The 13,027-nt window shown below is 37.1% G+C and overlaps 1 protein-coding gene across 1 annotated transcript in view; it reads left to right on the forward strand.

Annotated features, from left to right (window-relative positions):
- The window catches only part of Mhcl (Myosin heavy chain-like), a 346,996-nt gene that overhangs the window by 282,790 nt on the left and 51,179 nt on the right, over positions 1-13,027 (forward strand). The window contains exon 24 of the mRNA XM_073078174.1: positions 12,069-12,158. Coding sequence (XP_072934275.1) covers positions 12,069-12,158 — 90 coding nt within the window. The remainder of the gene's footprint in view (positions 1-12,068; positions 12,159-13,027) is intronic.

The following is a 13,027-nucleotide window of genomic DNA, read 5'->3' on the forward strand; positions in this document are numbered from 1 at the left end:
CTGTAATCTACCCCAGATAAGACTTGATTACTATTTGCACTTGTCCGCAGCCGAGTTGCTACCCCAGACTAAGTAGGTAAGGCCTCGAATAATCATGTCTACCTTAGCATAACTAAATAGGTACAGTGCGTAATACCGTCAGGCAGTGATATCCTAGTTGTTAAGAAACTCGACCTCTCGATGGAGAGGTCCGAGGTGCAAATCTGCGCACCTCTGATTTTTCGAAATTATGTGCGTATTAGAAATTAATTATCACCTGCTAAAACGGTGAAGAGAAACAGGGAAGGGAAACATAATGAGGAAACCTGCATACCTGAGAGATTTAGAAGAAAATAATGTCTCAAAGGTATATGAAGTCTATCACTTGTCTATCACGAACTTGGCCAAAGCGGTGGACTATGGCCTAATCCTTCTCATTCTGAGAGGAGACCCGTGCCCAGTAATGGGACAGTAATGGGTTGATGATGAATATTGTTAAGCACAAATAGGAGTGGCGGTGATGCCTCCAGAAAACGACCACAACTTCTTATACAACCTTCCGCCTTGTTATGTTATTTTACTACCATTTGGTCATAAAATAGATACAGAGGACAAACAAACGTACAGCTTTAACAAACTATTCAGTGGGTTTGAAAGCGAGAGTGCAGTAAACATATGTAGGTACCTACTAGTGTGACGCATAGTAACAGTTTGCGTATGTCGGTCAAATTGTCAGGCTGTTCCACCGCTGTCCTGCCCATCGTTCGACCTACATGCCGTCGTTCAAGTGTGTTAGTGGATAATGTAGCTTGTTCAAAGGTTCATGATGAGTTGTGCTTACATAAGTATGTGTGTGTGTCTAACTCTAGTTGAAAGGTGATAGAACCGTTTCTACTTTATCCGCAGGCATTTTCACAACTGTTTCTGCCTTATCCTATGTCAGGCACTGTATTCTAATTTTTTTTTTTTTTATACACTCACAGCCCCACACTAGGATTCCCTGTATCGTGGGTGCTATGGACACACACAGAGACAAATACACAAACACCCAGACCCAGAAACAGAAATCTAAATTCATCATTTAGAAATCTGTCTTGGCCGGGGATCGAACCCGGGACTCTCTGCGCGTCAGACCGGCATGGTGACAGCTCCGCCACGCGGGTCGTCAATTCGAAGGGTATCAAAGATATCGATGACCATCAAATCCAGATATCAAAGAGATCCAAAGACACAAGGCGTTCCAACTTAGTTCTTACGGATAGCAACTCATCTGTAGCCGAACTCATATGTCATTCCAATACTATTTTGGGTGAATTGCAAGTATTCATAGGCAGCAGTCATCCCTAACAATTAGATGGATGGAGTGTTGATTATAAATATTTTGGAGCGGCAGTACTACTTACCACATCTGTTCCATGCTACTTACTATCAGCTAGGTGGACTGTTTGTTTAATACTTCAAATATTAAGAAAGCTGTAGATACATATTTAGCTGTGAAACGAAAAATATCTACACCATGTGTAGCTTGAATTGTTGTAGGCTTAAAGGTGGTAGAACCTTTTGTGGTTCGACTCCGGCGGCACCACCGCCACACCTATTTCTACCTAATAACAGCAGTGTTAGGCGCTGCTGTGTTCCGGTTTGAAGGGTGTGGTAAGGGAGAAAGACTTTTCCGAGGCATTCCAGCTAGGTCCTCAGGGGTAGCGGCGCATCTGTGGCCGACCTCAGGTAGGAATATCTAATCCTATCTGGGGTTGATTACAGATGTCCTTGGGCGGCAGTAGCCACTTACCATCAGGTGGACTGCATGCTCGTCTGCTACTCTTATATTATAAAAAAAAAATACGGTGTGAAGCCAGTCAAAAACGTATTTCCATAAGTACACCAGCGTTCCGTCCGCAATTCCGAAGTTACGGACGAAACTACGGACAGCTCTCGTGCGTACAGAGCAGCTCTCCATTTGACAACGATCACTCAATCATTCCGCTCCGTTTCACTCTAAACACGCCTTGTTTTATTCTGTTTTGGAACCAAACATTAAAATGCAATCATTGATGCTTCCGCGCTCGTGGATAATGGCGCTGGTGTAATAAAAACAATACTTCGAATAAGTAATGTTGAGTTGATTGTAATTACTAACAGCTTCTGAAGTTTATTGTTGTTTTTTTGTAATTGAAGCCAACCTGATGGTGAGTGAATGTCGTCAATGACTACCTCGAACTAACCTTAAATAGAACGGGAGAAAAGAATCTTTCCATTATTTTCAGGGCCCCCGAATACTTGTGTGCCCGGGAGCCCCGGCATTCCTAAAGACCGCCCTTGCTCATATAAGCTAAGTTCTGATTTGTAAGGAGATATAAGAAAGACACACTTATCTGAGGCGTTCCAATTTAGTATTCGAGGGTAACAACGCATCTGTAACCGACCTCAGATAGGACTTATCTAAGGTTGATTATGGATGTCCGTGGGCGGCCGTAGTCCCGTAAGTATCGTAATCAGGTGGACTACATGCTCGTTTGCTGCTTCTTTAATATACAAAAAACTCAAATCTCAAATACTTCCTCTAACACTTAGATATAATTTAATAGCAGTTAGACACATATCAGATTATACACGAGATGCCTCCTTGTTGTGACCGCAACCGCAAGTAAGCTATAAATTGTTATGGCCGTCTTCCTGAGCAGTCACCAACGACACCTACATTATATCTCACAACTACAGACTCTACGCTCTAGCAATAAAGATAAAACTACCGTGACGCAGACAATGAAAAAGACTATGAAGTTATATATTATATATTATATATTAGTTATATATTTTTAAATGGGTATTTTACGCGGGATATTAAAATAGGAATATAAACTAAATGTAGGATTTTTATAATATATGGTTGACCTGAAAGTTTGAACATTAACTTTCAGATTAATCATGGATGTTCGGCGGCAAATACCACATCTTTTGAGGTAGACTGTGCAGATATTTCTATTTACTTCTTTTCCCTATTCTGACAATTATTGCCTCGACAATTGCCGTCGTGTTTAGTCAAATAAAAAAGACAAATTTTGATCTTTGGTAAACAAAATTGGGTTACTATTACTAACAAGATATTAGTATTTGAACCAGAACCAGATCTCAAATCGAAATATGAGATCAACAGCGCCCTCTTTTACCGTATAGCCCAGTGAATTTTAAGTTACAGTTATTTCATATCCATGTATCATGTATCCTGTATGCATCCTAATGAGAGATATACACTCATACATACATGAGTGTATTTCTCTCTGTTACCACATAACCCTATGAATTTAAACTACACTAAGTTATCCTAAGTTAAAAACTATTAGGTGTCTATTTAACTACCCCGTCAGTACGATCAACTTATGTAAACTTGGAAGATAGGGACTTCCGACGTGGACGACAGGTTTGAGCGGTTAGAAAGCCGATACTGGACTTTGACGTACTTACTGTTTGTTTACGAAGAGAATCAATTACGGTATTAAAGGTGGGTACAGACTGGGGGGAATACATGTAACGCGCAAAGCAAGTTTCACGTCAGTAACCCGACAAGTCGTAAGGAAATTTTAGTCAGTCCAGCAGTGAGAAAATTGAGCTCAAGATATTTCGTATCACTTCGTTTTATAAAATCTGACAAATTGTAGTGAAATTTTAATCAGTGCAACGGGAAGCTGAAGATAATGCAAATCACTTTAATGTGTTAACTTTTATTTAACTGTTGCGATCCATACATAGTGCATTCGAATGATCCTTCTATCACGAATTTGAGCTAACGCGGGAAGAAATTGTGTGCACATCAATCATTAAAAACTTCTAGCATTCCAAAATTGTCATTATCATCAGTATGTTGTAAGCTAAATTTAGCCCCAAGCTTGAAAGTTCTCAAAGAAGTGTGAAGTCATCCAACAGCATGTAACCAGAATAGTTGATTACGACCTATTCACTTGTTTTTGAGAAAAGACTCGTAGCTAATGGTCTCAAACTCTCATGTTCTATAGAAGAGCCGTTGCCGTAGGACATTGATGGACTGACGACATTACAAGCAAACAGCCTAAGTCAGCACCCATCATAAAACAGCCGCTGTCACTGTGCTTGAGATATTACTGAGCCGGTTTTTCCAGCGATCTTGTAACGGAGAAATATAGATCTATGTAAAGCCTCAGACCACTTCCGGATACCGCGCTTGTGGTTGCAATCAGTCTTGTTTTTTTGTAAACCAGACTTTGCTTCAAGTTTACAGTTTGTTGGAACCCTTTGTGGCTTAACGACAGCGACACTTGCGGCATCTAGATCTGCGTTATGATAGCAATGTTAGCACTGCTTTGTTCTGATTCGTGATTCCCTTGACCCGTCTGCTGGAAATGCTTTTCGAACCTATGTATATCTCATTCTTTGGCATGCCCTATGGCAAAACGCTTGACGGATTTTACCACAATATGAAGTGTCGTTAGTAGCGTGTAGTGACATACGCTGAATTACTTTTCTTTTTGGTTAATTATTTTAGTATCTTAATGTACAATAACATAACGCCTGGGGAAAGTAAGTATGTCTTATACCTTTTTTTTTTTTTTTTTTTTTATCTCGAGGGGGAAACCTTCAAAAGGTACCCGACGACGTGGGAGCGACGCCGGGTTATGTGGGATTTTTACCGCACTAAAACCCCCCCGGTGGCCGTCCTCATCGCTTGTTGGAGAACTCCGGGATCTCCGACGGAACACAACCGGAGCCCTCCAAGCGCGATGCCCCGATCGGGCTCTACCCTGGAGGAGCAGTTTTCGCTCCTCCCACACCATGTAGTGTTTACGACGGTATGCGACCACACATACCGCCGTCCTTCCCGGGGTCGCTAGCTGGACGGTTCGAGCTCCCACTCTTGCCGCCCGCAACCCCGGAAGCCCCCTTTTAGTCGCCTCCTACGACAGGCAGGGGATACCGTAGCCCTATTCTAGTCCCGGAACTACAGGGACAGGTATGTCTTATACCTACTTTTCCGAGGCGTTTCAGCTTAGTCCTCAGGGGTAGCGGCGCATCTGTGGCCGACCTCAGGTAGAAATAACTAATCCTATCTGGCGTTTATTAAAGATGTCATTTTGCGGCAGTAGCCACTTACCGTCAGGTGGACTGCATTCTCGTCTGCTACTCCCACTTTATAAAAAAATCTAAAATGTCACTCCAATCTTCTTCATTTATTTCTAGTTGATTAAGGATATCCTTAAAGACGGTTATGATCAGTTACAGACGCAGTATACGCTCATTTACAACTTGTAATGTACCTACTCGTACCACTTACCACAACATCTTAAAAAAGATTTAATTTATTCTCATCAAAAATGTATACCATTCACTTAATCAAGACGACTTAAAATCAGACATCGTGTTAACAAGCACATTTAAGAACGAAAGTTTTTAATAAATAAGTGAGATACTTGCATTAATTTAGACTGAATGAGACCAAAATGAAAGCGAAATCGTAATAACTTTGAACGAAAACAACCGCTGAGTTATCGCGCTGTAAACATTTTATATCATTGTTTATTAAATCAGTGAGTTTATGGCCATAAATTAGATTTATAAGAGACGTTAATTGAAAGATTATGTTATTTTTATATTCGAAAGAGAGTGTCTGTTTCTTTTGACTTTTCCGAAAGAGTTTCGTTTGCCGCCTCTTCTCCATTAATTAAATTGTTTGTTGTCGTCCTACGACATGGCAGGTTTACACTGCTATTGTAAACCTGACATAGATGAAATTGTTAAGGTAGTATTGCCGCAGTCAAACTACAAAGAGATCTACCTATCTACCTTTCAATAAGATTACCGAAGTCACACACATCACATCATCATCATCACACATTGGTCCAACGATAACTAAGTATGGATCTACGGATGAAGAACGGACGAATGTCATACAGATGCCTCATGAACTAGTGTAAATAGAGGCATTCGATTAAAACACAGCACTGCAAGCCCTTTTGTTGTAAATCGGTGCATGTGGAGACAAATTTAACGAGGACGTTCCAACTTAGCCCTCAGGGGTAACAACGCATCCATGGCCGATCTCAAAGAGGACTCAAATCTAATCTAAGGCTTGATTACAAATGTCCTTTTGTGGCAGCGGCCACTTTTTTTAATTTATTTAATCACAAATTTGGTACACGTAAAATACATTAAATTATAACTTGCCAAACTATACATCCAGTTTGTTGGCAATTTACTATCATATTTTACGCTTCTACATTATAAAATAAATCGTAACAGGAATCGTAGATCCTATAATCATGGACGCTATGCTAATGCTTGTATTTATAAGCAAATATTTACGGTACACAACTTTCTCGTTTAGTTGTGCACGATACCTCACGTTCGTGGAAATATCATCGCAACACGTTATTTATTTACGCACAGAACATTTATTTAAGTCATCATCTCTGTAATCTTACTCTATGTTGCTCAACATCTAATGCTACATATCACCTTAGTAATCTTAACATCTTAGCATCTAATGACTGCACACATGTACGTATGTGCTACGTAAAATACACTTTTTACGTTTAAGCGAAAGTACGCCTTTACCGATAAACATAAAGGTGGCAATAGATTGTCAACACATTCCAATGTATTAACTACTATACATGTAACTAATTTTGTAAAACATACAGCGTCCTATACAAACGTCCCACCGCTGGGCATGAGTCGCCTCTCAGAATGAGAATCTAATATTTCTCCATAGTCCACTGTGCTAGCCAAGTTCGTATTGGTAGACTCATACCTTTGAGAACTTTTTTTAATCCCTCAGGTACACATACAGGTTCCCTGTATGTGTACCTGAGGGATTAAAAAAAGTTTTAGTAGTTAGTTAGTTTTAGTATGTGTGATATTTTCTTTCACCTTTGAAGCAAGTGATCATTAATTTCTTAAACGCAAATAACTTTGAATAATCAGCGATGCGTGCCTAGGTTTGATCTTCGAACCCCTTGATCGAGAGGCCGAGTTTCAACCACTAGTCTGAAGGTGGTAGAACTCTTTGTGGTTCGACTCCGGCAGCACCACCGCCACACCTATTTCTGCCTAATAACAGCAGTGTTAGGTGCTGCTGTATTCCATTTTTGTAGGTTGTGGTAAGGGAGACGCAGTTGCCACTTACCTTCAGGTGGACTGCATGCTCGTCTGCTACTCCTATATTATTAATTAATTTAAAAAATCAAAAACCCGACTGCACCAAAAAGGTTGAAGTAGAATTTCCAAAAGCAGTGAAATAGGCATTTCATTATTTTTATCCAGAAAGCCAAATACAAAGTTTCATAGTAGGTGTCTGCTTCAAAAACAAAAGATGTTCAAACAATATTAACCTATTTTATCCTCGTAGTGTTCATTTACGTTATATAAAGAACCTATGTGTAAAATTCCAGCACGCTTAAGTTCAGCGGTTTCCCTTTGCGTTGATCTCTGGCACAGCAACTCTCTCGACGATGTGTATATACGAGTATATATGTACTAGCTGACCCGGCAAACGTTGTGTTGCCATATAAATAAAAAAAAATGTTAAGGATGAACAACCCTTATCACTTAGGTGTAAAAAAAAAGATAGTGGCCGATTCTCAGACCTACTGAATATGCATATAAAATTTTGGTGAAAATCGGTGAAGCCGTTTCGGAGGAGTACGGTAACTAACACGAGAATTTTATATATATGATATATTATATAATGTATATGTAATCTCCTCTTAATTTCCTTTATTTTGACACCCTACTCGATAGGTTTGGTTATCTTTTTTTAAAACGTGTTACTATTTTGCGAAAAAATTCACCATTTACGGTCTATAAAATATATAACTTCAGTAAATCAAAGTTTCGGTCATTATTTTACCTCGTTAGAGGTAGCAATTCATTATTTTTGTCCAAAAAGCCTGATACAACATGTCATAGTGTTTGCTTCAAAATTGACGATTGTTCAAATTAACTTTTAACCCTTATTTTACCCTCTACGGGGTTGATTTTTCGGAGGGGGATAAATAAGTGCGTCCTTGTTCCTATCCAGAAAGCCAAATACAAATTTTTATAGTAGTTGCTTCAAAATTAAAGGATTTCAAAAAAAACTGTTTTCCCCTATTTTACCCTCTTAAGGGTAGAATTTCCAAAAGGCCTTTCTTAGTACTTATTCAAGCTATATAGAGAACCTGTGTGCAAAATTTCAGAACTGTAAGGTCCTTGGTTTAGGCTGTACGTTGATTTCTGAAAAATGAAAAAGTCATTTAGTTAGTCAGTCAGTCAGTCACCTTACTGTTTTATATATATACAAATATGTTTTTATAATCTCCGTTTAATTTCCTTTCATTTGATACCCTACTCGATAGGTTCGGTTAACTTTTTTTTTTAAATGTCTTACTATTTCGCGCCAAAGATCCGCCATTTTGATTTTTTTTTATTAACACCTATCTAAGGACACTCGGGTCGTTGAGACAAATATAATGACACTTTAACTGTTGAAATTCATCCAGCCGTTTGTTAGATCGGATCAAATAAAGAAAGACAAACATACAAGATACGCGCGAAAAACATAACCCTTCCTTGGCAGTCGGGTAAAAAAAGTCTATCATTGCTTATCTCACTGCTTCAATGGATAGATAAAACAATAAAAGCCGTTTAGGTGTACACTGTACACTAACAGAGTTTGTAAATTAAGATGCAGAGTTTGTAAACTAATAGCTTGTAAATTAAGATGAAGTGCGCTAATAGTAGATGACTACGATACACCTCGCTGCAAGTGAAGACACTTCCGCCACGTCTAATGATCGATGTGAAGTGTCGTCGTAATTACGAAGTGTAGCTGCAATAAAGTGCTACTGAGCAGTTGTAAGCAAAACGGTATATTTAAGATGGTATGTTCTCGACTTTAATTGAATGCCGTAGGGGGTATATTCTTTAAGATTTATGATACTATTCGAGGATGTATTGCAATAATATTTACAATTTAATGTCGATTTATGCTTTAATTTCCCTGTGTAATAAAATAATAACTAACATATTTTATAATGAAGCACCAAACATTGAGATTTTCTCAAAAATTAAAAAAGTGTGATTTATGGTCTTGATCAATTCGGTAACAGATATCTATCTAAGCGGTAAACTTAGAATGCATCGCATAAAAAATAATTTTAATTAGAATCAAATCCATAAACTTGTTTTCACTCATATTTTATCGATTTATAAAATATACCAACTCATTATGTTAAACGATGCAGATTATAAAAATAAAGCAAAATGAACCGCCAATATCATTTGAAACATTTAGAATGTTCATCTGATTATCGGCAATAAAATTACCATGAACTGTCCATTCGTATCCAAATAAAGCAATATATCATACAGCTGAAGAATGTATAGATAACATAGGTCAACAATTTTTTTTTTTTTTTTTGTGCATGAGTTTTACTTAATATATTCTGATTATATAAGCAAATATATATAAAAAAATGAAATTACAAATCGATAATATTTGCTTTTATAGAAATTAGAGCAATTTAACATTTTTTTATTTTCGAGTCCAATAAAGTCGGTCTTGGCGCACTAACGTTGACCAAAGAGTGGCAAGGGGGCGGAGTGTAATGTTTCTTGCATCGCTCCTTGTGTACGAAAGTAAGTGATTGCTTATTTCAGTGGAATAACGTAGTTCATTTTTTTTTTTCGTTGTATCAGTCTGTACAAAATGACTTCGAGAAGTTGTAAACGAGACGCCGACTCATTTTATTATATTTGCGGCGAATTTATGAAAGTAAGAGAGAAATAGGACGATTTATGTACAAATTTAAAGATTTCCAAGGCATACCAACTTACTTCCATCTGTATACTGTATACCTGTTAAAAATCAAGATAAAAAATGGGCCTCACATATTGTGTCAGGTAACACTTGCGGAAATATTCTGGACGGTGAGTTTATATTCATTTTTTTATCTTTATAACTATTTTATAATTACTTTATATAGTTATAATACGGTACGTTTTATTGTAGGTTGGTACCGAGGTGAAAAAAGAGCAATGAAGTTTGCAGTGCCAAGAATTTGGAGGATAGGTACTCAGTAATCATCGCATAGATTGTTATTTTTGTATTGTGAATCCACTCAAAGATAAAAAATCAAAGAAAACATATTATCCGGATCTACCAACGACTGTTTAATGTTCATTAATAAATACTTGCATTCTATTTTGAAATTTCTATTATAAGAATGTATCATTAATTAATGTTTGTGTATCTTTTAATAAATTAACTGTGTCCATTTTTCATGTATAGGGTCTTTCATTGAGCGTTTCCTATCTTTAAAATTATATAAAACAAATTGTGTGTGATATATTATCGAAATTTTTTAATCGTTTAAAGGACCTATTGCTGCCATTATGTGTAGAATATAACATCGTTCAAATGTCCGCACGACTTTTATGGTTATGGTCTGCAAAAGGCAGAGTTCTTATGGGCGACGGGAAATCGACTGTCTCAGATTCTAGTGCACACGCACGGACAGCGGCGATGTTTTCGGCAAATCTTCCGTTTCGTTGATATACGGATGTTAGTCAATCATTTAATGACCCAGTAGACTTCAATTTATCCACCAGATTGCGAATAGTCCTCTCGGTAGGACGATCATGGCGACCACGCGGTAGCGGACGATTGTAGCACGCGTTGCCTGAACAGAATAGCTTTTTGATACAATAATTTTATTATTTGTTCGTGTTGTTGAATGCTATAATCATCCATGGTAATTTGGCAAAACAAACTGAATAAATTAAAACTAATTTGACAGATGTTGCTTCAGTAAGATGACCGTTATCAACTTTCAAAGTTCGGAAGTCCTTGTTAGAAGACCCTATATTTTCATTAATTTGAAATTTCCAATTTGTACACATAAAAGTAAATTCAGAACTGTTTTTTGTTATTTTTCTTATTTCTAGGTATAAAAGGAATAAAAATAACGTATGTATAATCCATGCTCAAAAATTCTGTAGACCGGTGTAATTAATGGGGAGAGATTATGAAATTGAGACACGCGATCAACGCTCCGGCGATCATCTCGATCAACCACGTTACACATTTTACTTTAAATGTACTCCTAATTATGATTTTATGCGACGCACACTAATTACTGTTCTTTCTTCTTGTAGTTTTTTTCTACTAAGTGTTGTTAATCTGTCGCCTGCTTTATAGTTAGTAGCGGTGGAGTATTCTTATTGCTAGCAATCTATACAAATAAATATTGTTTAATAAACTGTAGTGTATGTTGCTGATTTCTATAATAAACGACGTCTTCTTATACTACATCAGAAAATAAAAATCCTGTTTTAAAAAGTTTTACCTACATGATTGTACGATCTAATTTTGAAATCGTCTAATTCGATTTTAATCGAAACTTTTCGCTAAGGGCTGTGTAGTACGAGTTGATGACGCGATGTAACCTTCCTATGAGAGTATAAGAAAACAGGATAGCTTTTAACCCAAAAATATTTAATGTAAATGTACCAGAGGAAGTTCTTGTAGTCCATAAATATTAATACACAAACGTAAATGGATGCTATGGCAATACATATGACGGTTCAAAGATATGAACTATACACTTTAGATAGTCACACGGGCGAATGATATCTCGGACAAATTGGTTCAATTGAATGAGCGATAAATCAAGGAAGATAGCTTTATACGAAGTGAATCTTGTCTAACATTGCAATTAGTTAATCTCTATGATGTTTTGTATCCATTAACGTGTCCTTATTTAAACACTTTAAGCATTAGTTAAGTGATAATCACAGAGTAAGTGTTCAGTTAATAAATATAAATATATTTCTAATGTAAACCATACCCACTTACATATTATATACTTCACGCTAGAAAAATCTAAGTGTAGGGGTGGCACCACCCTGGACATGATTCTACCACCTTTTAATTATTATGCATGAGGCATCTTAATTTATTATCCCTAATATTTACAAAGAATATCAATTTTATTTAATTACATACATATTTTCTGACATAAGTATTTTATAAAGTTTAGTTGAAATAGAAAATTTAAACGATTTTGTTTTCTTTACAGGAGGAACTGGAAACACTACGAGCGAAGTTGGAAAAAGTCGAAAATGAACGCACACATTACAAAAACGAGACTGAGAAGTTTGAAACTAAGGTAAGCAAGTAATATTTATTTACCTCTACATTTTCGTAATATGTGCAAAAATAGGTCGCTATATGATGATGATATATATTTGAAGGTGGTAGAACTATTTCAAAGATTTCTGCCTAATAACAGCAGTGTTAGGCGCTGCTGTGTTCCGTTTTGAAGGGTGTGGTAAGGGGACATACTTTTCCGAGGCGTTCCAGCTTAGTCCTCAGAGGTAGCGGCGCATCTGTGGCCGACCTCAGGTAGGTATATCTAATTCTATCTGGGGTTGATTACAGATGTCCATGAGCGACAAAAGCCACTTACCATCAGGTGGATTGCATGCTCGTCTGCTACTCCGATATTATAATAAAAAAATACGTACGCATTAATATTTGAAACTACTCAGTCGATTTTAAAATGTTGTTTGGTTGTAATCTTTTTTATACAAGGGGAAATCCTTCAAAAGGTAGCTGACGACGTGGGAGAGACTTGTAACGTAAGGTTACGTTCAGGCCCGAAAAATAGCGCCATTTGAAATCTAAAAAACATCTTCGATTTTAAAATTTTGTTTGGTTGTAATATTTTTTTATACAAGGGGAAAACCTTCAAAAGGTAGCTGACGACGTGGGAGCGACTTGTAAACTTAGGTTACGTTCAGGCCCGAAAAATAGCGCTTTTTTTTAAATTAAAAAAATATCCGGCAAAACGTTTAATAGTCATTTTATATACAGAAATGGATGATTCCATTGTAATGTAGAATTTGGTGGAATAAAAATATTCTCCGTGCTCAAATACCTAGGCTTACAAAGCAAAGTGATATGTTGAACGATATAGAAGTAGATGTGTTGCAACGCCATCTAGTAGCGACACTGTGACATACAACAAATTGAATG

Source organism: Epargyreus clarus, unplaced genomic scaffold, assembly GCF_041222505.1.
Source record: "Epargyreus clarus isolate Ecla_fem2 unplaced genomic scaffold, WU_Ecla_fem_2.2 ptg000012l, whole genome shotgun sequence".
NCBI classification, from domain to species: domain Eukaryota; kingdom Metazoa; phylum Arthropoda; class Insecta; order Lepidoptera; family Hesperiidae; genus Epargyreus; species Epargyreus clarus.